At 39.8% G+C, this 26240-nt stretch overlaps 1 protein-coding gene across 1 annotated transcript in view; it reads left to right on the plus strand.

Moving 5' to 3' along the window:
- LOC311531653 (septin-2) overlaps positions 1-26240 on the plus strand; it is a 61190-nt gene that overhangs the window by 32938 nt on the left and 2012 nt on the right. Inside the window, exons 10-12 of the mRNA XM_084649215.1 lie at positions 192-275; positions 1704-1761; positions 12568-12660. Coding sequence (XP_084505341.1) covers positions 192-275; positions 1704-1761; positions 12568-12636 — 211 coding nt within the window. The 3' untranslated portion in view covers positions 12637-12660. The remainder of the gene's footprint in view (positions 1-191; positions 276-1703; positions 1762-12567; positions 12661-26240) is intronic.

Raw genomic sequence — 26240 nt, forward strand, 5'->3', positions numbered from 1 at the left:
AAAAAACAAACAAACAAACCATGGTGTGGGTATTAATGTTCCAGTTACTCTGTGGGTGGAGGACTTGGCCTTTGTTTCTATCTAGGATTTAGTCCCAAATATAGTGATTTATGTAATAGAAACCGTGAATTGAAGAGGCTGATTAACGGTTTGGCAAAAAATGTAAAATATTATTCTTTTACCTGTTCCAGAACACACATGCAGGACCTGCAGGAAGTGACTCAAGATTTGCACTATGAGAACTTCCGATCGGAGAGATTAAAACGCACGGGCAAGTGAGTATGAGCTCCTTTGGGCTTTGCTTCTGTTGATTCTGTCATTTTTCACTTGTGCTATTGGACAGATTCTCTTTCCCTGCCATTCTCTCCCTTTAGATCACCATTCTTTTCTGAGATGCAGCACTGAAATGCACCATTAGAGAATTTCTGGAAATAACTTTAACAGGGATCATTTAATAAAGAATGACAGCTAGGTAAATACCACAGCTACAAATTACTGGCTTGGTTGGTTCCATTTGCATACCCTTTCTCCTTCCTCCTCCCCTCATTTTTAATCTAAAAATGCATAGAGAAATAGTGGATAGTAAATATGGTGGGGGTTTCCCCCCTTTAATAGTCCCTATAAAAATAATAAGAGTAAGGAACTGGGGCTATTAAACGGAGACCCAGCCTGTGAAGCTCAGGATGGATGGTGTTTCACTTTTTAATGTAAGACTGACACATTGGCCAAGGGTTTGTGGAATATATTTTCTTTAAGCTTTCTATTTTACTTTGCCTTGTTCAGTAATAATTGGATATACAGCTAGATAGACATCCTTTCCACACTTCCTTATTTCAGTTTAGCATGTTTCATTACCGTTCTTTAATTAAACCCATTTGATGTCACTTTCTTTATTTGTCATAAATTTTTGTGCCCTTCACAAGCTTCGTTTCTTTCTAGTATGAGGAACATATCTGTTGGCGTCGCATCTTCCTGATGACAGACAACCTATTCCTCTCCCAGCTTTACTTTGAAATGCTTATTAATTACCAACCATTATTTTCAAAAAGAAAGAAAATTGACATCATTTTGTATCTATGCCATAGCTTTGTTTTATTACTGCAGTGGTACCATGGAGGGATGATAAAGAAAATGTCTCAATTGCAGTAAATGAAAGAACAAGGCATGAGAGTGCAGGAAATTTCTTGTATGAAACAGTAGGAGAAAGAGAAGATGGGAGTGAGAAATCTAGTTGGGAAGAAATTTGAAGGAGCTAGACAATATAATGTGCTGCTTAGTATAGCTTCTTAAAGCAACAAGACTTTCTCATCCATTCCCTTGTAAGAAAGCATGCAGTCAATCTTGTTCTCTCTGTATAGCCCAAACTGTGAGCCTTGAATCTGTTCTCAGAGACTGTGTGTACTTTTTCTCTTCCATGTCTGTCTTATGCTTTCCTTTTCCATGCCTACACTGTATGATATGTAAAAAGGAGAGGACGACTTGTGGCACCTTAGAGACTAACAAATTTATTTGAGCATAAGCCTTTGTGAGCTACAGCTCACTTCAGAATGCATCCGATGAAGTGAGCTGTAGCTCACGAAAGCTTATGCTCAAATAAATTCGTTAGTCTCTAAGGTGCCACAAGTTGTCCTCTCCTTTTTGCGGATACAGACTAACACGGCTGCTACTCTGAAACCTGTATGATGTATGTTTGTGTTTGGTAGGCCTGTTGAAGAAGAAGTTGTAGACAAGGATAGAATCCTCCAGCAGAAAGAGGCTGAGGTAAGAATGCATTGTAACAAATTTCTCTTTTGATTCATTACAAAACCTGTAATTAAATGATACATATATCCATATCTGTATGATCTATCAGTAGAGATCTCCTACTGTAGGAAAAAATAGTATTTGTGCAGTAAAACAGTGAAATTGAATATTTAGACTGGCTGCAGAATAGTTTTCTCTCCTGATTTCTGCACTTCAGGTCATCTAATGGTCATGGGCAAAAGACTTTAAGGGTTTAGTTTTGAAGAATGTGGGGGACCTAAATGCAAATTAATTGCATTTTGCGCATTTACTTGTATATAGTGTGTGGTGTGTACACAATTCCTTGCTTGCAGGTGCATATCTTGCATTTGCAACTGAAGTGTTTGTTTTCTTAAAATATGATTCCTGCTTTTTGGTTAAACAGTCACTCATTTACTTGTGATAGCTCTGTTTGTTTCTTTCAAATAAGACTTCAGGATAGATAGTTCACAGTTAAGATTGCTATTCTAAATGAGATGCATGTTATCGCAGAGTGTGTGGTCTGTACAAAATATTTAAAATAAATGCACCCCTTGTACCTTCTGTAATGCTGACTGCAATGACTTGAGAGCATGAGTACCAACCTCCGGGCAGAATGTTAGGTACCATGGCACAAATCCCAACTTGGCTATGAAATCTATGCGTAGATTTCACTAACCAATTATTAAGGGTAAGCTCCTCAGGCACTATAATAACCTAAACACGGAGTATGCAATGTTGTTGTAGCCATGTTAGTTCCAGGATATGAGAGACAAGGTGGGTGAAGTAATATCTTTTATTGGACCAATTTCTGTTGGTGAGAGAGACAAGCTTTAACAGAGCTCTTCTTCAAACTCGAAAGTTGGTCTCTCTCACCAAGAGAAGCTGGTCCAATAAAAGATATTACCTCATGCACGTCATCTCTCTAAACATGGAGTCTCACAGTCTCCTTGGGTCTGTCTTGCCACCCAGGTGAACATACCTTTGTGATAGTTGGTCCCTTACACCAAGGAACACAGCAATATTCTTGTTACTTTCAGGTTACTCCCAGTCCCAAAGGACTAGTCTCTTGTTCCAGGTCAGTTGCACCTTAGATCTCAGACCAAAGACCACTTCTGTGGCCAATCCTATAATAAACTATATAAAGATTTAATAAATAGGGAAAGGAAATTTGTTATTTGCAAGGGTAAAGCAGGTAAACATTAGTACACAAATGACTTACAATCTTAAATTTCATAAGGTGATATAGAGTTTATGGATAATAAAAGCTTCTATGACCTTTAGGGCTTACCCAAGTAAAGGAGCTGGGGATCTCTTGCTTATGCCTAGAAAAACCTTGCTCCCTGGAGCTCAGGCAGCATAGAGATAGCAAATTCCTTTTGTTTGGGGTTTTTATCCCCCTCTTGCCATGTACTCTGACCTGCAAATTCAGCTGATGGGAAGAATCCACTTTCATGACTTAGCTTCATGGGGGGCAGAGCAACAAATGTCTTTTGTCCCCTTTAACATCCTACAATAGCCTGTCTGGTGCCGATGAACCTTTCCTGCTGGGAAGGACGTAACATCTTCTGTTGAAGATCAGCCCTTCGTACTCATTAATGTCTTTCTCCTGTCTGGTGATTTACACAGTCACAGAGGCTTACAATACAACCACTCAAATATTACCTTACAATATGGGCTACAGATGTTATAAATGAGATTAATGCATGCAGCAGCTCACAAGCATTCAATAAAATCTAAATAGTAAACACAATAATTCTAATTCTAATGCCTATTTTAACAATATTAATGTGTAGGTGAGCCAGACTGATGCCAGCTATGTATTTGTCAGAGTTCAGTTGAGACACCGGGACCTTGGCATAAGCAGACACCTGGTCTGCCAATGTCAGACCTTGTTGCTTCACACAGAATAATTATTATTGATCTTAGATCTTACATTATAATATAAAAATCATTTCTAAAAGAGTGCGGGAGAAAAGACCATCGGTCAAGGCTTAGCAACTCTGAGGAAAGATGGAGATGCCTACTTTACCTGAACACACCTGGATGAGTCAGGGAAAGTGTCACATAGGCTGTACCCATCAGTTTCCATACTCCTACAGTTTGGTCTCTGATCCCTTACTTTTATGTCTTCCATTTTTACTCTTGTTAAGCTTGACCTTAAAAAAATCACATATGCAACTATATTGCTGGTTATTTTCTTTTGTTCCAGTCACTTCAGAGGATGAGAGTGTTGAATCAGTAATTGTTGTTTTGGTGTGAAATTGATGTTTGTTTATTTAGGTCTTAAAATTTTCAGCATATAGATGTAGCATTGAATCAGAACTCTTGACACCAGAGACTGTTGGCACAGTATTTCAGTTCAAGTACTACAGCCATATAATTGGTCATTTTATTGGGACATGGAGGTGTTTCACTGTCAATCTTTCATTGAGCAGCATTCATTTACTCAATGCAGTTTGGCCCCAGGTCACAGTGTGTGAATGGAAGAAAGTCGTGATTAAAAGGGAGCAGAGCTAATAGAGACTAGTTTCAGGCCAGATTAAAGATAGCAACTCTATAAATGGTTGGATGCATATTTCTGCGACCAGAGGCAGTCTCAGGACTTCTACATGCAGCCGGAAGTCCATGAAATGCTAATATTTCAGTCTCCATGTTTCCATCTTTCTTTATAGCATGCCTGTTAAGCCTGAATCCTGTTACCTGCCTTACTGTCTTCTCTGGCTGTTTAAAGACTTCTTTTCGGGGGAAATCTCCCATGGTTCCACTACCAATAGTGGTGGTGGTAGTGGGAACACTGCTGAAGATGGGACTCCACTGTTTTTTCCACAACGTTATTTCAGTATGGTGTTAAAACCATCATTATGAGCCTGTGTTCTGTCAGTGCTAGCTCTTTCACTGGTGGAGCTGCACTGGTGATGGTAACATTTCTCCAAGAACAAAGTACATAAATTAACTGCATCCTGTTTACTGATTACCAGACTAAGGAACAATAGGCTAACATGGTGACTGCTTTGCAAGTATCAAGAACATCATTTGACAGTGTTTTTCCTATTACGTTTAGAGGTTTAGATTTAGAGAGAGGTTAAGTGACTAGTATTTCTACTTGTTTGCCTGTATGTATGTGGCCAAAGAGATGATGAAGACTTTGAAGTTCTTGGAGGACAATCTCTAAAAGTTCTCAGTGGGACTAATAACCTCTACATAACTCCTGTTAAGGTTGTGAAGGATTAGGTTGAAACTTGAAAAAACAAATAGATTTAAACGTCTACTGTCTGCTGTCCCTTAAAACAGTGGTTTTCAAACTGTGGGTCGTGACCCAGTAGTGGGTCGCGGAATGTAAGGTGCTGGGTTGCGGCAACTTTGGTCAGTACTGCCGACCGGACTGTTAAAAGTCCTGTTGGTGGTGCTGCCCGGCTAAGGCAGACTAGTCCCTACCTGTTCTGACACTGTGCTGTGCCCTGGAAGCGTCCAGCAGCAAGTCCGGCTCCTAGGCAAGGGGGCCATGGGGCTCTGCGTGCTTCACCCGCCCCGAGCACTGGTTCCACACTCCCATTGTCTGGTTCCACACTCCCATTGTGGGTGAGAGCCTCGGGGAGCCTCTTGTTGTGCCTCCGCCTAGGAGCCGGACTTATTGCTGGCTGCTTCCGGGGCGCAGCGTGGTCCGCGGTGCAAGGGCAGGCAGGAAGCGTGCCTTAACACCCCTGCTGTGCCGCTGACTGGGAGCCCCTGGGGTAACCCTGTGCCCCAAATCCCCAGCTCTGAACCCCCCCCAAACCCAGAGCCCCTTCCTGCATCCCAAATGCCTCATCCCTAGCCCCACCCCAGAGCTCTGACCCCTCCTGCACCCCAGCCCTGAGCCCCCACAAACCTGGAGCCCGCTCCTGTACCCCAAACCCCTCATACCTGGCCCCACCCCGCAGCCCTCACCCCCGGACCCCAACCCTCTGCCCCAGCTCTGAGCCCCTCCCACATGCCAAATCCCTCATCCCCAGCTCCACTGGGTGTGGGCATCAACAATTTTCTTCAACTGGGTCGCCAGAAAAAAAGTTTGAAAACCCCTGCCGTAAAAGATCAAGAGGCTTTGCTGAGTCTTCTGTAGATAAGCTGGTATGAAATCTCTTCATCGCCAAGGCAGTCTGAGATTCAGGTTGGGGAGGACTGTGCAGGGAAAGAGGTGCAGAGGAAATGGGCTTACATTCCTTGGCCTTTGCTGAGAAAACAAACAGTCATTTCCCCTTCTGTTTTGCATTCCGATCAGTAACTGTGCTTGAAGTTCTGTTTACAGTTCTGCAGGGTTTACATAACCCCAGAGGGAATGAAGGTTTGGGGATGTGCCAGGATCATCATTATCAAGGCATGATTTTTGCTAAATAGTGATCCTTAATTATATCAGAAGACATGTTCCTCAGCCAATTTGAGTCATTAATCTCTAAAATAGATTCTTCAGCCAAATTACAAGACCATTTTTGACATGTATAGATTTAATTTTGCTTTTCTGCAGACAGTTGAGTTGTTTTTTCTGTCAGTCTCCAAGTGTTAATGAACTGGTTTTATGAGGGAAGGGAGTGGAGAGAAGAAAGTAACGGTGTTTGCTTTCCTTTCTGTAAATTTATTACAGTACAAATTATTTGTTGTGACTTTTTGCTATTAACAGCCCCAATAGCTTTTCCAATAAAAGTGTGGTGGAGACTACTTGGAGCAACTTATCCTGTTATGTCACATTCTGAAATGATTCCCTTGTTAATGAGAATGACAAGCATAAAGGGTAAAACTTTCAAAAATATCTGAGGCACTTTTGAAAATGACACTTAGGCCCTGTTCATTGAGGCATCAGGGGGCATGGATTCTATCCCTAATTCTGCAGCTAACTCATCATAAGACTTTAGGCAGTTCACTTTGCTTCTCTCTGCCTTAGTTTTCCCACCTGTCAAATAACACACACTATTATTTCAAAGGCTTTTGAAATCCTTAGGTGAAAGATGGTATGTGAATGTAAATTACTTATTCAAAGTCATGCTGGCCTGCAGTAAATTGAACACCCTGTAATACTTAACACTCACAATTGTTCTTCTTTGTTTTCCCCTATTGGCCTCGCCTAGCTTTCTGATTTGTCTCTGTTCCTTGATCTCCCAGTGTGTCATCAGATAATAGGGGTACAGTGTGAGAAATATACCAGAAAGGGGCAGTCTTCTCCATTGTCTTGGCCCCATTCTGACAGACATCCCAGTGCCTGATAACTCTATGTAAACTCATTTTACCATATTTATATATTCAGTAAGATGCAAGTATTTTGGGAAGTATTTAATGTTTGCATGAAAAGGCTAACATGACAGTTGATGAAGGTCTAAAGACCATAGATAAAAGTATCCTTAAAGTGTGATACCTTTTTCTTTGGTAAGTTATAGTCCTTCTGCAGTGGTGAGAGGAAGTAGTACTAAATTCAGTCTTACACTTTCCTCTGTGGAGTGAAATAGCTTTTATCCTTGGAGAACAGGATGAAAATAAAACCATCGGGGAAAAAAAAAACCTTATTAGCAGTGCCAGTCCTGTGGAGAATAGAATGATGATGTTGACATAATCTTTGAACAATATATTTTGCCTTTTAAAAAGTTACTTGTTGAAACCAGTTTAACAGTCATAGTTCCAAGTAAGAAATGATACTCGCTGCCCGTAAAGTGCAGTGGCTGTGAACACAGTGACTTGTCTTATTTTATAAATGTAGTATTTATAATTCCAGAGAGTCCCATAAGCAAAACATATCTCTTGATGGAAATCCTTTTTTGCAATATAATTATTTGAGTGGAGCATATTTTTCTTGGCCTTACTTAACAGGATTAGTTGCACTCTTTGGTATTGAAGGTATTTTTAACAAACGCAGCGAATATCGTGGGAACATCTTGAAGCTACTGAAGGTCCACAGTCTTAAGTTCTATTTCTTCATATTATTTTCTTCCTACAGCCCCCTTCTCATCTGAATTTTATTGTTAAGAGGGACCTGGCTATTTGTTTGAAAAATGAACTGTCGTACTGGAAAGTGAACGTTGCTGAGTTCTTACCATTTCTTTTTCTCTTCCATCTGTGGGGCTGTTGCCTAAGCATTACTCAAGCAAGAATCTGCACTGTGCAAGGCTCTGGCTGGTTTTGTGTTCTAGCCAAAACATGCAGTAATGGGAATAATCAACCATGTAATACAAAGTTGTATCAATGTCTATACTCTCTTAACTCTCATGTGAAATGTCTGATTCCTCTCCATGTTATTGTTGCACTGCCATCAAGAATAATGTGACACTTTGAGCTAATTTCAGCCATAGTGTGAGGAGCTCTTTCTCAAGTAAAGTAGATGGAGTTTACACAAAGGCTAAGTTTGGTCCTTTGACTTCTGCTTTTTGGGCATTGTCAGGAACTGTGTTTCTAGAGGATTTCCAAACATGTCCCTCCTTTTTGCCTTTTTTTGCCTTTGATTTGCCTCTCCTCTTTGGGGTTTGGTGTTACAGCATCCGTTCTTCTCTTGGGGCTGAATGTGTGCGCCCTGCATAGCATGTCAATGCTGCTTCTGCATCAGCAAGAGATTTGCTGCAATGTCAAATGAGATCAGAGTATGCTGCCTCTCACTCCATGCCAAGATAGGGAGCAACAGACTAGATATGAAGCTTGAACTGTGGTGTCTTGAGTGCTCTCACCTTGGAGAAACAGGAGGAAAAGTGTGTGTGTTGTATACACAATACACTGGTTGCTCATTTACTTTCCCTCTCCTCATAAGAATGAAAAGAAGTCCACTTAAAACTGTACCATTCAGGAGTGGTTCTTTCATTCTCGCCTCACTCATAAAGATAAATGGCGTAAGAGACTGAGCATCCTTATTTGTGTATAATATAGGTCAGCTCTTTCTCCCTGAATCTTATGTGCTGTGTTATTGCTAAATTAATGGATTGAAATGATCTTGTCAGCTTCCAGACAATGGTGCAAATGGACACCACTCTCTCCAGTGATTGCAACCTGCTTGAAAGGGTGTATTAAATGTACCGTAATCCCCTGTCCATAACATAACATATAAAACTGCCTTTATATAATCAATCATTTAAAAAAAAATACATTATGCCTGGAAGAAATTATTTGCTACATCTCTGCAATCTTTTTTTCCCTAATGCAGCTATCCTAGAGATGAGGAGTAGTATGAATTGTTGGTAACCTGGAGTCATTATTGGATTTTGGAAAGTGATCAGTATATGTAAATATGATTCTGTTTTAGTTAATAGAAAAGTCTACTTGAGCTATATTTCCATACTGAAAAATATCCTTATATATGGAACTCCTCATCAGGAGTGTAATATTTAGCAGCATTTTAAGCAACAATTAACTGTTCCCCACACACTAATACCCTTGCTCCTGTCCTTCCACACACTCTCCTCCTTATTCACCCCCCAGTGTAGTTCAGCTATTAGATCTCTTTTCAGCGAGTATTTATACAGCCAGATTTCAGGTCTCGATAGCCATCAGTGCTCCATTAAAATATTGTATGTTCTTCATGTAGAAAGTGCTGTAGTACATCAGATACTTGTCATTTTGGTCAGAGTCTGTAACTTTTGCAGGGAGGAGGAATCTCTTATACCACAGTCTCAGAAAAGGAAGTTAGTCTGCAGACCAAGAAGCAGCTCTCCAAGAAGAGCAGAGCTGTGCTTTCTAAATACAGTTGCACTGGCTGCATTTGGTGGTGTCTTACCCTTATTTTTGTGTTTGGCCAGTTTGTTTCAGCAAAAGGAAATTGCCCACTTATCTTCACACTATACTAACTGGTGTAGGACGCACAATTATATAGAATCATAGAATATCAGGGTTGGAAGGGACCTCAGGAGGTCATCTAGTCCAACCCCCTGCTCAAAGCAGGACCAGTCCCCAGTTTTTGTCCCAGATCCCTAAATGGCCCCCTCAAGGATTGAACTCACAACCTTGGGTTTAGCAGGCCAATGCTCAAACCACTGAGCTATCCCTCCCCCCATATGGTTAACTTAATGGGCATTGAATGCCAAGGAAGCTCCTAATGTTAAATAACACTAATGTGGCTTTGCAACCTTGTCATTAGTTAATCTGTGCATCTATATAGTATGTGGGGTAGTACCTCATCTCTAGAAAATGCATTACTGTACTTAATCTCTAGATCTCAAAATACTTTATGAAAGTGCGTGAGGAAAATCCTTCTCTTAGGGAAACTGAGGCAAAAGAGGTTAAGCAAAGAGGTTAAGGTTTAAATCTTTGGAAGAACTTTAAAAAAACAAAAATCCTTTTCTGTGCTGAGCCTTGGCATGCCAAATCTGTCACCATTGCTATACTGCCTTACTCATGCTGGCAAGGTTCTGGGGTGAATGAGAAGGAATTATCTGCTTTGTGAGGTTTATGAAGTAATATAGAAAGTGTGTCTTCAAAAGCTTTATTTTGAGGCCTTGGGCGGGATAGTTTGGTTCAATCAATCTTTAAGCATTTTGTCTTCCCTTTTCTACCAACTCTTTTGGGTTTTTATTTCGTTATAGTGGCTACTTCTCTCTCATCCATTAGGCTTATCCCAATTTTAATTATTGTCCTTCAGGTTCTATAGCACCCAGGTACCTAATGATAGATGTTATGTATAAAAAACAAACAAACAAACCCAAGCCTGCTGATGCTACTGTAAAGACAGCAGTAAAGATTTAGGACTATTTGTGCTAACTTGCATGTGCCTGTCTCTATTGGTGTTGATGGCTTCAAGCAAACAGCTGGCAAAAACAAAATAAAATTAACTTAATTACATATTTGTTTATTCAAGAAAAAGGTAACTTTTTAAAAAAATCGTGTTTTTCACGACAAGTTGGTGGTAACACTGTGTATTTTTAGCATTTTCTTGACTCATCTCTGTTGAGAATCTCTGATCAAAGGTGTATATACGTGTGAAGTATTATTACAGTTCTAAATATTTGACTAGGTAATGTAGGTAGATATGAGATATATTCATCTATTACAGAATTTCATCACTGACTTCACATTTCTTCTCATTTCACACCTGAATGTGCTTTAATGCTGTACAGTTCAGATGGGAAACGCCTTTTCTTAGGTTACCTCAGCTATATTCCTTCATTTTCTTTCCATAGTCCTCTGTTCCCTATCTAAGGTCAGACAAAATAAAGTAATATGTGTCTCTGGAACCGTAACTCTTTTCTGATCTGGTTACCTGCTTTGTGTAGACAAATAGAATCCATTATTGCTCAGCCCCAAATGCTGAGGATCAAGTGGGTATTTATAGAACCTCCCACGTATGATTTACTCATTCGTGTAAAATAACTGTTCTCTAGTTAATGTTTTGCTTTTGTATTCATGCTAGACATTTTTTAATGTTTCATTTTTTCAGACTGCATTACATTATTTTAAATTAAAATATGATTAATAACCAATGAAACTTTTTTTTTTTACATTATCCCTTAATATTGTAACTATAACATTCCTACAAAGTAATCAGTAAAGAACAAAAGCATGACTACTTTTTGGGGAGGGAGAGATGGTTAGAACATAACTTTCTTTTCTTTCCCACAAAATAAATTAAACCCATATTCTCAGATTAGCGTTCTTAAATTAAAATAGTATCTGGCGACAGTGCATTATCATTGTTGCCGTTGTTTAATGGAACATTGGTGTTCTGCCTAACATAGCAAAAAAATAAGACTACTGCTCTAAAATCTAATTTGTTTGGTTTATAAGCACTCTGTGGCTTCAAGTTTACAATAAATCTAGGTATAATTTACATGCAAATTGTAAAAGGCCTGATTTTTTTCAAAATTATAAGAGCACAAAATGCATATACAATTGTATGCCCCATTTGTATATGCAATTTTCATGACTGCATATACAAATGTGCAACTGGCCATTTGTGAGTTCAGATAGCAGATTTGTGGGTACAGTTGTAATTGTATGCAATTTTTGAAAATCGGGCTCATAAGGTCTGTTCCTGGTATTAAAATTAATGTTAAAAAGAAAAATAAACAGGATTTAAAAAGAAATGATCTTACATAATTGCCAACTTGCTTTTTCATGGGATAGAAACTACAAATCAGTGTCTCTAAAAAGATGAAAACATTCAAAACAAACTAGTTATTTCCAAGAAAATGTTGAATACATAAAATTAAAACATTGGTGGCTAATATGTCTAGGCTTTCCTTTTCTTTCTCTCTAGATTTCATTGAGCATCTTTTTATTTTGCACTTGAAACAGTTTTTTTCAGCAGGGTTGGCTAATGCTCCTCAAATTTTGGGGTGTTATCCGATTAATCAAACCAAACAGCAGCTTCAAAATCACCACTGCCTTTCTGGCATTATGGGCTAAGTACTTGTATTGGAACAAACCAAGCTGATTTACCAGAAATGCACCTCTATACACAAAAAGGAAAGGAGGGTGTTTTCCTCCGTTTTGTTATATCTGTGTGCTAATTTGCAAGTCTGCGAATGTGCTTCTGAAAGATCTTGGTTTCCACGCTCTCATGGTCAAGATTCTCATGTAGCTTGCTGACCTGAAATGTGTCTCTGATATGATCTTGACTTCACACTCTGGGCCAAAAGGATCTTTGACTGGGATACATCAGTAAGAAATGGACCATGTAATTAAACACTAAATTGTAATATAGGGTGGGAAAGAAACTGGGTTCCTTTCTCCACCAAGGAAGGAAAGGATTCACAACTTTCTGTATATCTGGGTATTTTCCCCATTAGTTTCAGGGAAAGAATGAGCCTGAGCTGTCCAAAGTCTGCGAGTAAAAGGTGGTGGTTTCTTTTTTTTTCTTCACAGCTGCGTCGCATGCAGGAAATGATTGCACAGATGCAGGCCCAGATGAGGATGAAGCCTGGGGATGAGTGAGATGCTGAACATGTGGCTAACAAGGTACATTTTTTGTTTTGTTTTATGTAGCTATTATTCTCTTCGTTAAAATCCTGTACCATGCTTCATTGATTTGCTAGAAAGTGAAATCTTTGGTAACTTCCTCAAATTGACTTTAGTAAACACGGGGCTTTGTATTTGCCTTTACAAGGAGTCTGTTTCTACAGCTCCTGGCACATTGTGGGTGTTGTCAGAAACAAATTAATAACCAGCAAAGAGCTTCAGTTACCGAACTGAAGAAGAGGTGTAATGAACGGTTTGGGCTGATATAACTGATTTGCATACTGGTTGTCCAGCTACTATAATGCGCCATCCTGATAATCACTACAAAAGGTTTTTTTTCTCCTGCTGATAATAGCCCACCTTAACTGATTACTCTCGTTATAGTGGGTATGGCAACACCCATTTTTTCATGTTCTCTGTGTGTGTGTGTGTGTGTATGTGTATATATATATATATCTCTTCCTACTGTATTTTCTACTGCATGCATCCGATGAAGTGGGTTTTAGCCCATGAAAGCTTATGCTCAAATAAATTTGTTAGTCTCTAAGCTGCCACAAATACTCCTCATTCTTTTTGCTGATACAGACTAACATGGCTACCCCTCTGAAACCTGCCTCTATAGTTAGTCTAGATCATTTAACTTCCTGTTTTGGGCTATTATCTATAAGAAATTAAATTGCATACAGCCCTTTTTTCATTTTCACTGTAAAGAGTGAATGGTGTTTGTCAGATTGGTCCACTGAACTGAGTAAGTCATTTAGTGGAATCCAGTCATGTGAATTTTTCTGGGATCTCCCTCCTCTCAGATGGTGGTTTCTGATTCTGATAATATCGCCTCTGAAACTCCAGGGCTCCTTTCAACAGTCTGTATATATATTGTACTGCCTTTGCCTTCAAATCAAAACTAAATCTTTTCAAGGTGTGTCAGTAAATGAAGAAAAGTATGTATATCAATGTGAGATTCACTTCTAGATTTGCTAAATATTATACGGAAACCACCCATTAATCACAGCAGAGAATACACAAATTATCCAGCAGCTCATTTTATCTGAGACACTTTGCTGCTTGCTCTAGAAGGCTAGTCTGTGAATTAGATTTGCCTCTTGGCTGACATGATCTCTTCACCCGTTACATCTCTTCACTGCAATGCCTGCTGGTGTGCACAATAGCCAGTAGGGAGGCTTTTTCCCACCATACAGCAGTAGCATGAAGTGTTTCAGTCCTGTTCTCTTCAAACGATAAAACCTCAGAGGGCCATAGCTTGTTTCCAGCCCTCTGCTCTATTCTGGTTGCATATATCCGTCTTCCGCAGGAGTAGCTGATTTGGCTTCAGTTTGCCCTCCGTTCAGGTGTCTGTAGTTTCCTGTGGCATTTCCCCCACTTGTCTCTCTCAAATATTATAATTGTTTGAAGTGTTGTAGCCATGTTGGTCCCAGGATATGAGAGAGAGACAAGGTAGGTGAAGTAATATCTTTTATTGGACCAGAAGTTGGTTCAATAAAAGATATTACCTCACCTACCTTGTCTCTCAAGTATTATAATGCAAGACTTTACTGAGGTAAGTCAAGATTGCAGACACTTACCAGTATGAGTGCATATTTCCTTTCAAGAATGTTACTGGCTGATACTTTAACATCACTTTCAGGAGTAAGTAGAGTTAATAACTGTGGTAACTTGCTTATATGGAAAAGTAAGTATAGCCATCATCCTGTATAAGCAGTCTGCTTAATAAACTGACAGTGTTTGCAAAGTGTTAGAGGAAAAAATAGTGGACAAATCGAACTTGTTTATTGGATGTGTACTTTCTTGATGTCAGAGTCTACATATGGTATATTAGTCCCTGGGGCCAGCATTCAAAACTTGCAAGCGCTCAAGGGGAATCACTTTTTATTGTAAATCCCTGTGTTTTCTTCAGGATGCAGAAGGCATAGTTCTTATATTTTCTTAAATACAAGAATAAAAAATAGAAACATATGAGGAGCCTTGTTCCTGTTGTTTGATACTTCAGTTTAATGCTCCAGTTTTGATTTGCTGGAATGTAAAGCCTGAATAAAATGGATTATATTATCCCTTCTGACCTTGTGACAGCTGCCAACATTCCAGGCCTAAAATAAGGAGATTTTTGTTGCCTTTACTTGAACCTTCACTTTTCCTGTTTACATTTAAAAAAACCCAACAACCCTAGAACTTTTTAAAGTTAAGCCTCGAAAAGGAGTAAACTTGTCCACTGGGCCCCTATTAAAGAAGACAAAGTTCTACTGGTATATACACCATGTTCCCTGATGAAAGCCATATTAAAAAAAAAAAGGTAAATTAAAAAAAAAATCAAACTCAGGTCTTTTTCACCCTGTCACAATTCCAAATTCCCAGCAAATGGATAAGCCTTCACAACTGAGACCAGACTGACAGTGTCTCCTCACCTCTATAGTAAAATACATAGTCCCAGAATTGAAAGACTAAACACTAAGGAAATTTCTTGTGGTTGACCATACTGTGTATACAGTAGCAATGACTCACTATTAGTCTTCTGCATACATAGACAGTAGCTGGTAACTTTATGGGGTTTTTTAAATGCTGTAGTTTGAATCAAAGGTGGTTCTGAGGTCCTGGGAAATTAATGGTAGCCCTTTTTTTGGTATGTCCAAACCCTTTAATTTTTTATTTTTTTAAATGAGACAGCTATTTTCATAGGAAATATTTTGAAAGTACTACTACTCACCTTGCCAAAGAACCCAATCCTTGTTGATAATTGCAGATTACATATTTACGCAGTCACCTATAGAAATCACTATATAAAATCACACTCAGAATCTAGCAAAATTCTTTCCTAATTGTTGCCTGCAAAGCACACTTGAACACTGTGTGCACACAAGAATATCCAAACATTTTACTTTGATCCCAGTGCTCAGACACTGGCCCAGCTATGAAATTCAGTAGCTGAGAGCTGGCAGAATGCAATACTCTGAACACTGGTTGTCTAATAACGGGACTGAGTTCTCTCTGGTTCAGAAATCCCATATCCAGCTCTGCCATAAGTAGCTTTTTAAAAATTGGAGCAGGGTTTATCCCAGGTCAAGTTTGCAACCGTGGACACATGGGCAAACAAAGGTCTGGACATGATGGTATGTGTCTGGGTACAAAGTGTTTTTGTGGGTGCTTTGCATTACTCACTGAAATACAGCCTCCCCTAAGTATCTGAATTACTCACAGACCAAAGGACTAATGCTGTGAACTCTCATATCTCACATCATTTTCATTTTGATGCAGAATAAAAACCTGAGAACTAGACCATTTCAGTTTCCTCCTATAAATGTCACCCCAGCAATACCTGTAAAATAGATTAGTTGTAGGAAAGAATAGTTTCTAATGAAATATTTGTATAAGCATGCTAAATCTATCCTAAAACATTTGAAAACCACATGTAGGCTGGAAATACTGGGATTGAACACATTTTGAGAAATGGATTTGGCTGAGAAATGCTGTGGCTGTGAGGTGCATGTTATCTATAGGTCTCACCATTTCTTAAGCCTCTGTCTAGACAGGGGACTTGTCAAAACCAGATCACCAGTCATACCATGTTCTGAATAGAATTTTGACGATTCCTCAGTTTTTCCCTTCAAGATGCTCATACTATTCTTCCATATGGAACAGATCCTCAGCTAGTGTAAATTGTCATAGCTCTGTTGACTAAACCAGACCACTGACATGGGATCCTGTTGTCACTTTGGAGAGGGCACAAGAGCTTGGGCCCGTCCCTCTCCTCAAAGGTTGAACATTCATTTACTCCTCAGGAGTACTTGCACCAATAACTCCCAGAACGGCCCCCAGTGTACCTTTAAATGGAACAAAGCATATTCAAAATTGATAGAAAATAATTGAAAACAAAGGTGGAGCTTCAAAGCTGTGTAACTAGGTCTAAGGTTTCTTATCAGTTGAACAGAATTTCTTGTATTATAGGTGAAGATCTTGCATCCTGAGCTTAGCCACGTGTTTTTCTTTGGTTTTGCTGAGGTAATGAATCTCTACAAAGCCAGGCTTTATTGCAGTGGTGGGGAGGGCACTTAACAAACACTAACTGGAAGACTTTTGAAAATATATGGAATGAAGGGGACACGGAATAGGTGGAGATTATAGACAGGAAGGAATGAACTGTGTAGAGCCTTGAAAGAGGATGGGTAGATCAAGTTTGATATGGAAGAGTGGAAATCTGTGAAGAGATTGGAAAGGAGGTGATGGTGGAGGAGACATAATCAGCAATGAAAGAGGAAGACGTTCTTGAAAGCAGTGATAACCAATACGTGCACATTTCATGATCTGTTCCAGATCTGTGGGAACTGTTGTTTTTTCTGCTCTCCTCTGATGATTAAAGGGTCTTAGAGAGAGCAGCCCCACCAAATGTGCATGGGCTGCTTTGTGCACATGCCGGGCTGCTGCCTGTTCACTTTCAGCTTTGCTGTTGCAGCTATAGTAAATGCCTTCTTGCAGGTTCAAGCGAAGTATGTGTATGTGAGCAGCTTCCTACTCACAGAACTGTGCCTAAGTAGTGGTGACAGGCTAATGGATGAGTCCAGTGCAACTGGCCATGAACAAAACAGTTACCCTCATGAGTGTAGTCAAATATACAAAGTATATAAACTGGAAACGTATTTTCTCTTAATTTCTGTTACAGTTGGTGTTTGTATGTGAAGTACGTACAAAATTTTCAAGCAAAAATAATTTTCCTTCTAAAATACAGGAAAATATGGTGTCACTTTAAATACAAAAGCTGTCTTCATTCTTGTGTTTTGAGGATTTAAGCAAGAGATTTGGAGTGTGAGAATAATTAACCAAAAAACTAAACCAGACTTAGCTTTCTTTGGCAGGTTAGCAGGCACAATGTATGTATTTGCAAAGTTTCTTCTAACCTGTTAGATTAGAAGGTATACTATCAGAGTTAGTGCCAGTCTCTAAATCTGCCTTTCTCAGATGAATAACTTGTACAAGATAATGAGGTTTTTTTTTAGCTGAAAATGATTGCGGGTAGGTGGTGGAATTTTTTTCTCCTTAAAGCAGAGAGCTCAGCACTCTGTCTGTTTTCCCCCTTCTCATTCCTGCAGATCTGGATTGCCATTATCTTTCACTCCATTGTCCTGGATAGCTTCAGGGTGGTGTTGGGACAAAGGCAGTATAAAATAAATATAGAGAGATGGAAGTATATTCAGTAAGACCGACATCTTGTTCCTATAACATCTGTAGAAAATGTTGAAAAGTTTTTAGCATAGCTGGCCATTTCCATGATTGCATAGAGAGTTGTTAACAAAGTTGCATGTTTTGTGTTTACACTGTTCATGTTCCTGACAAGCGTAATACAAAAGAAAGGAAGTAAGTAGCTAGTTCCTAATGGATAACATGATGATTAAAAAAAAAAAAAAAGCTCTGTACTGTCATAGCAACCAGCCTTATAAAGTGGTATTGTCAGATGCCAAATTGATGTGATGAGAAATGTCATCTGAGGAAGAATGTAGCATGCTGTAGTTTTTGGCAGATGAAATGTGAACCTCAGGGAATGTAAAGCTTAGGCAAATTTTTAGTTTTTGGAACAACCACCTGGCACAGCTTGTGGATGTGTTTTTTAGCTAGAATAGATGGGCTGCACCATTCTCCCATTTCTTTGGCTTTTCTAGATTCTGCGTGTCAAGTCAGTCTGTCAGCACCACAGCTTCTGTTCAGCGTGTTGCACTTTTTCTTGCAGAGGGGAGGCTGCAGCTTAAAACTTTCATTCTCCCCTTACCAGTGAGAGAAAAGCTGTCACTTCGAAACACTGAACTCTATGCTGGTGTTCATATTCGTCTCTAAGGTGCCACAAGTACTCGCTTTCCTTAGAGGCACTGTAGATGGTGGATGGACCTTGCCGCTAGCTTGCATAGAAAGGTCTTGTCAGTGATCTTAAAAACTTTAGCCAAGGGTATGGAGGCTGGTGTGCTTTCACTAGTTTATAATGCGCAGTAACTCACTGTGTTCAAATGAGACAGTGTGATCAAGTGATTAGAGCAGGGTTGGGGTAGGGGACTTCTGTCATTGCCTTACTCTGACGTTGGGCAAATCATTTACTCTCTCTGCCTTATTTTACCCACTGTGTTTACCTGGCCAAGGCTGTTAAGGCTAGTGTTTGTAAAATGGTAAACTTCTTGTATGAAAAGGCAGTCTATGCATGGAAAGTGCTATAATTCTTGAAATAGTGCTCTGTTCAGCCAAAATATGAATAGTGCCCCATAGCCCCTTATCCATCCAGAATGCCCTGGATTGATAGATTGTCTCTTGAATGTTGTTAGGAATATAGTCTAAGCACCACTTATCCTTTTTATTCTAATCCTGGTTCTTCCACAGTCTCCTATATGGTATGTCAACCCAGCAAAGAAAAACCTGCAGCTGGCCTGTGCCAGCCTGCTTGGGGATGTTTTATTGCTGTGTAGACTTCTGGGACCTCCAGAGTGCTAGAGTCTGGTTCAGCCCAAGCCCAGAAATCTACACAGCAATAAAACAGCCCACAGGCCAAGATCTGCAAGCCCAAGTTGGTTGGCACGGGCCAGCCATGGTCTTTTTTTGCTGTGTAGACATGCCCTTAGTGGCCTTGAGTGAATCACTTAGCTTCTGTCAGTTTTCCCCTGGGAGTAATGCAACACCTTGTAAAGGTGGTGATTTTCAAAGCACTGTATATAAAAATTATTCTTCACTAAGTGCTAAGAAAGTCATTTTTGACTGGTGTCTTTCCTCTTGTTCTGTAGAACTTTATTTGGCTTTTAATCCACTCTTTCTGTATGCTGAGTTCCCAGGAATTCAGTGCTTCTTCAGGGCCTGCTTCTGTGGGGAATTCTGCAACAGCAAAGGGCATTCTACAGTTCCCTACACTATATTGTGTACCAGGAGTGATACGACTCCAAGATCCCTCGCTCTTCAAAATTCCATTCCTGTCAAATCTTATCTGTCAGTGCTGTTATGGCTAAACAGTAGGGGTAGAAATGGAAAAACACAGTACGTGACAACTCTAAATGTTATCTGTCTAATGTAGTGTTTCATTTTTATTTTTTAAAAAGTAGAGGATTCAATTAACCATTTGGAAAACTTCTGTAGGCTGACTGAAAAAGTTTCATACTGGTTGGTGGTATAAAACAAAATGCCTAAGACACAACTCTGCAAGACAGGAGGTTTTGAAGTGCTGGACTTATTTCTTTGAGTGAAAATAAGCTCAGCATGATGAGTGAAATGTCTGGAATGATGATGAAAAATGATGGGATAAATTCCCAACAGTGCAGATGCATTCCTATGTAATCATTTCATATGACACACCCTGTACCTAAGCATCAGCTGTTCTGTCAGTTAACACATAAATGAAAGTTGGCTTGGTTCGCTAAGTGATCCCACAGCAGAAAGACTATCCATTGTATCAGATAATTTTTGTGTGTTACAAAGGCAGATTATTTTATCTTAAACATTGGGTTGTGTTTTTCATTAGTTCCTTTTGAGAAATCTTGACAGATTTTGTGTGTGTGCATGATATTATAAATTTGAATTAAAATAACTAGGGCTGTCAAGCGATTGGGGAAAAAAAATCGTGATCAATTGCACTGCTAAACAATAATAGAATACCATTTATTTAAATATTTTGGATGTTTTCTACATTTTCAAATATATTGATTTTCAGTTATAACACAGAATACAAAGTGTACAGTGCTTACTTTATATTTATTTTTGATTACAAGTATTTGCACTGTAAAAAAAAAAAGTAATAGTATTTTTCAATTCATCTAATACAAGTACTGTAGTGCAATCTCTTTATCATGAAAGTTGAACTTACAAATGTAGAATTATGTAAAAAACAACAACCTGCATTCAGAAATAAAACAATGTAAAACTTTAGAGCCTACAAGTCCACTCAGTCCTATTTCTTGTTGAGCCAGTCGCTTAGACAAACAAGTTTTTTTGCATTTGCAGGATTCTGCCTCCCGCTTCTTGTTTACAATGTCACCTGAAAGTGAGAACAGGTGTTCACATGGTACTATTTTAGCCGACGTTGCAAGATATTTACATGCCAGATGCGCTAAAGATTCATATGTCCCTTCATGCTTCAACCACCATTCCAGAGGACAGCTGATGATGGGTTCTGCTCGATAACAGTCCAGAGCAGTGCGGACCGACGCATGTTTGTTTTCATCGTCTGAGTCAAATGCCACCAGCAGAAGGTTGATTTTCTTTTTTTGGTGGTTCGGGTTCTGTAGTTTCCGCATTGGAGTGTTGCTCTTTTAAGACTTCTGAAAGCATGCTCCACACCTCGTCCCTCTCAGATTTTGGAAGGCACTTCAGATTCTTAAACCTTGGGTTGAGTGCTGTATCGATCTTTAGAAATCTCAGATTGGTACCTTCTTTGCACTTTGTCAAATCTGCAGTGAAGTGTTCTTAAAATGAACAACATGTGCTCAGTCATCATCTGAGACTACTATAGCATGAAATATATGGTAGCATGTGAGTAAAATAGAGCCGGAGACCTACAATTCTCTCCCAAGGAGTTCAGCCACAAATTTAATTGACGCATTATTTTTTTAACAAGCGTCATCAGCCTGGAAGCATGTCCTCTGGAATGGGTAGCTGAAGCATGAAGGTGCATACGAATGTTTGGCATATCTGTCATGTAGATACCTTGCAATGCTGGCTACAAAAGTCCCACGTGAATGTCTGTTACCACTTTCTGATGACGTAAATAAGAAGTTGGCAGCATTATCTCCCGTAAATGTAAACAAACTTGTTTGTCTTAGCAGTTGGCTGAAAGAGAAGTAGAACTGAGTGGACCTGTAGGCACTAAAGTTTTGCATTGTTTTGTTTGAGTGCGGTCCTGTAACAAAAAAAAATCTAAATTTGTAAGTTGCACTTTCACAATAAAGAGATTGCACTACAGTACTTGTATGAGATGAATTGAAAAATACTGTTTTTTATCATTTTTACAGTGCAAATATTTGTAATAAAAATAATATAAAGTGAGCAGTGTACACTTTATATTATGTGTTGTAATTGAAATCAATATATTTGAAAATGTAGAAGAACATCCAAAATATTTAATAAATTCATTAACAGTGCGATTAAAACTGCGATTAATCGTGATTAATGTTTTTGAGTTAATCATGTGAGTTAACTGCGATTAATCAACAGCCCTAAAAAAAACCCCTTATGACAATTATTAAGCTGTATCTAAATTGCGTGTTTTGAAATGTTAAGAGTTCCTAATAGCTGTCTGCAATACTCCCATTTAACAGGAATGATGTTAGGAGCATCGGGAAATACATTATTTGTATTTTTGTAACTTTCAGTGCCCTCCATTGTGATCAGAGTTCCATTGTCCTAGTCACTGTATGTACACCTAGAAAGAGCCCTCTAAAAGGAGTAGTCACATTCTTTCCTAAGTCAGGCAAGGGGAATGGTGCTTCCTGTTGACCCTATTTACTGCCTCTGAAATAAGAGGCTCAACTATCCTGTGATGAAACATTGTAAGCATCTTCCAGTATTACTTTTTCGTCCAGTAGACGGCGCTGCTTTTAACACAGCTGGTTAAATACATGGGGTGTGGCAGGATAGAGAGAGGACAATTACTATTTCAATTCCATGAGTATCAAGCAAGCCTATGGTGTAATTTGTGAAAGCCTGTCAAGTTTTTAAAATGACAACTAGGAGTTAAAGCAAAATTGTGGGTTGTTAAATGCTTTTAACTAGTTTTTTGTTAAATAAGCTTTTTTGGATTGTAGTTCCAGAGCTCATTGCTCTCCATACGTGACTTCAATGGGTAAACCAGCTATAAGCAAATGAACTGAAAAAAACAAAAGAATTTCAAAGCTATCTGAACCGGCTTCGTAACTTGACGTACACCTGGCAAATGAAATTTTAAAAGGAGAAGGAAAAAAATGCTGCTGATCAACAGAAGGGAAGATGAAATGAAACTAATTTGAAGCAGAGAAGTCAACTATAAGAATGTCTGAAATAACAGGAACGTCTCTAAAAATATATGTTGGGGGGGGGGAGGAAGGAGGAGAGGAGCAGGAATGAGTCAAAACTGGCTAGTAAAATGCCAAGTATGGAAGAAACTACTTTTTCAGAATTGCAGCAAAGTTTTCCTAATACAGTGCATCCTAATACGAGTCACTGTATGATTAAATTTGAATTCACAAGCTTTGCAAAAAAAGATGCATCTGTCTTTACCGCTGCAAATGGCTCACTGATACGAATGCTGTATTTATACCATAAAATGTATGGCATTTGAAGAAAAGCCAGTTTGGGTGTTGAGAGGAAAGGGCTTTGATTATAAAAGCACACTTCTCACCTTTAGGAGTAAAAAGGGGGAAACCCCCCCCCCCCCAAAAACAGAAACTTGAACTGTATCTGGGGAAGAATGCCGTCTTAGCTGTCACACCCTCTGGTTGTCCCTGAACAGAATTGTGGGCGGAAATTCTTGATGAACCACATACTAGCTCCTTACTTTGCCATCAGTGAAATATTTCAGGTGAGGCTGCTCCCAATCCTGATAGAGCGCAAGGACCGAGCCTGCCCCAGAAACACCCCAGGACCCTGCCCCTCCATGTGGGCAGGCAGGCTCAGCAAGGCGGGATCCAGGTGTGGGTTGAGAGGGTTCTGTGCGGGGCAGTCTAGGTGCGAGGGGGATCTGGATGCTCAGTGGATTGTTGGGGGGGGGTTCTGGGTGCAATGGTAATGGGACTCTTCGGGGGTCCAGGTGAAGGTGGTTGAGGTTCAGCGGGGGTGGGGTCTTGGTATGGGGGGAATAGAGCTGGCAGGGAAGTCTGAGTATAGGGTGCTCAGTGGGGGCTCCAGATGCTGGGAGAGTGGGGCTCAGTTGGGTGGGGATCCAGGTGCAGCTGGTTGGGGCTCAGTGGGGTGGGAATCCGGGTGTGGGTGGCTCGTCGTGGTGGTCCAGGTGAAGTGGGAGTGGGGCTCATTGGGGGGGGGGTTCCGAGTGTGTGTGGGGGTGAGTCTCAGCGGGAGGTTATGAGTATGAGGGGGACTGAATCTACGGGGGTTGGGCGGATGGGGGAGCAGCTCCTTATACAAGGATCCCTCCCCCTGCAGCTGAGGAGCAATGGGTGCAGGGAGCAGGGGTGGGGTGGAGGGTGAGGGGGTGGAGTTTGCAGAGCTTCCTGCAGCTGGGGGAGAAATCTGGGGGTGGGTCTGACCTGGCCCTGGATGCGGTGCAGGGAAAGAGGAAGTCCTGTCATCCCCAGCCGGGACTAGCAGCTGAGCCTAGCTCAGGGTAGGAGCCACCAGCCGGGTCTTCCAAGTTCCACCGTGATTTACCTCTCTGCTGGTTGCTCTGTGGACCCAGAACATACTGCTGGGGCGGGGGTCGCATGACTCTTGTGACTTCCCTTTGCTTCCCTGTCAGAAAGTTATTTTTCTGCGGGGAAGCAAAGAAAATTTGTAGGGGACATAAATTCTGTGCATGTGCAGTGTTGCAGAATTCTCCCAGGAGTAAATGGATTAACTACCAAAAAAGATAAGCAGTTCTTTGCTGAATTCCCAAATGCCTTCTGCCTAAAGTGGCCTCTACACTTGAGAAGCATTTAGTCAGTGTCCCACTGTGGTGCTAGGAGGCATTGTGTTGCTGGGTGTGTGCTGTATTTCAGATCAAACTTAAAACCTGGTAATTACAAATTCCATGGAACTTTTATGAAAAATTTAGGGGTGTTAACTTGTGTATGGTGGCTAAATTCCAGTCATGGAATGGTAAGGTAATCAGAACATAAGTGTCTGTATGGGTGTGCACTAGAGGTTACCAAGCAATCTTCTAGCTAAAATTTGCTAGGAAGCTTTGTTTTAATGGCATAACACTGGAAAAATATAGGTTTCAGAGTAGCAGCCATGTTAACTGTATTCGCAAAAAGAAAAGGAGTACTTGTGGCACCTTAGAGACTAAAATTTATTTAGTCTCTAAGGTGCCACAAGTACTCCTTTTCTTTTTGGAAAAATATAGTGTAACTATATTTAAGTAATGATATGAACTTGTGTTGCAGATACAGGTATACAAGTTATCTGTGGGCTATTGGATCAAATTCAGGGAAATATGGGTGACACTATTACTTTTAATAAGTATAGCAAAACTAGGAAGATAAATTCATAAAAAGAATAGTGAGGATATAATGGATCCCAAGAATAAAATGTTTTTTCTCCCTGGGAGAAAGAAGGAAACGCTAGTTAACGGAATTCATATCAAGAGAGCATGGTGATTTCTGACTCTCTCTAAATAAGGCTTGTACTTGTAAAATGAACAATGAAAATTAGGTTGTTATAAATATTAGCAATTTTAGTGCACATAATTGTGCAAAATAAACAGATCTATTTTTTTATTTGAAACTCCAGCTTTTTTCCTGAATTTGCAATCCCAAAGGCTTTTGGGATTGTTGATGGACACATTTCTCTTGCACCTGCCAGACAGCTGTGCAGCTGCAGAAGTTTACAAATTTATTTCCTAGTTGGAACAGAAATGTAGCATAATAGCCTGTGTTTACAGTCAGCTGCCCTCGGACTCAGACTTATTTAGAGCTTCAGTGATGGCTTGCTTATTCTGTTTGGTTGTTTTTTATTATGTGAAATGAATTTAATATAGTAGATGATTGGCATGCTGCACAAAATCTGCATTGTGAGAACCACAAGGAGCATAGGACCTTGCCTAAATCGGCTTTGTTAAAGCTTTTTTCCTACAGTGTAATCGTCACTGGGAATCCTAATCTGGATAAATGAAGTTATACCATATTCTGTGTGTTTTTACTTGAGATGGTAACTTCAGTGTTTCCTAGAATTTCCTTATTATATGCTCAGATAAGTGATAAGAGAAAACAAACTTATATCTTGCTATGGACCAGCGGCCTACTGAATCTGAGTGCTTCAGTTTTTGAGTGTCCAGCTTGAGAGATCTTTTAAAGGAGCCTGATTTTCAGAAAGTGCTGAGCATCCACCCTCTGAAAATCAGGCCCTTTAAATGTATTACATGTTGGGTCATCCAAAACTGAAGGCACCCAAAATCACTAGTTATTTTTGAAATTGTAGGCCAGTATCTCTTGATTTAACTGTGAGTGCCTCTGGACGAATTCTCAGAACAATCTAGCCATTTTCTTGCTAAGCTTAGGCAGTATTATAAGAGACAGCTTTGATAACACAAAGCTCATTTCCGATTAGCCTTAATTAGATGGAATCATTGCATTTATTTTCCTTGATAGAAATAAAATTGTACATTTCTGCTTAACAGACTGATTGGCCTTCAGGATGAGACAAGCTTCTTACATTCAGCACTAATCAGCTGAGCCACACCATGGCCTTTGCCTTCTCTCAGACTGAAGAGAATATGGGCATGTGAGAAAATACATGTAACAACTAAAAATAGTCTCCTTCCTCTGCTCTTATTAGAGATTTGAATCCATTAAACATTTGGGGCCAAACTCACCCCAGGAGTAAGTGGACATGATACCCACTGACTTCAGGAAGTGAGCTGTAGCTCACGAAAGCTTATGCTCTAATAAATTGGTTAGTCTCTAAGGTGCCACAAGTACTCC

The sequence above is a fragment of the Lepidochelys olivacea genome, assembly GCF_965140295.1.
Source record: "Lepidochelys olivacea isolate rLepOli2 genome assembly, chromosome: 15".
Taxonomy (NCBI): Eukaryota; Metazoa; Chordata; order Testudines; family Cheloniidae; genus Lepidochelys; species Lepidochelys olivacea.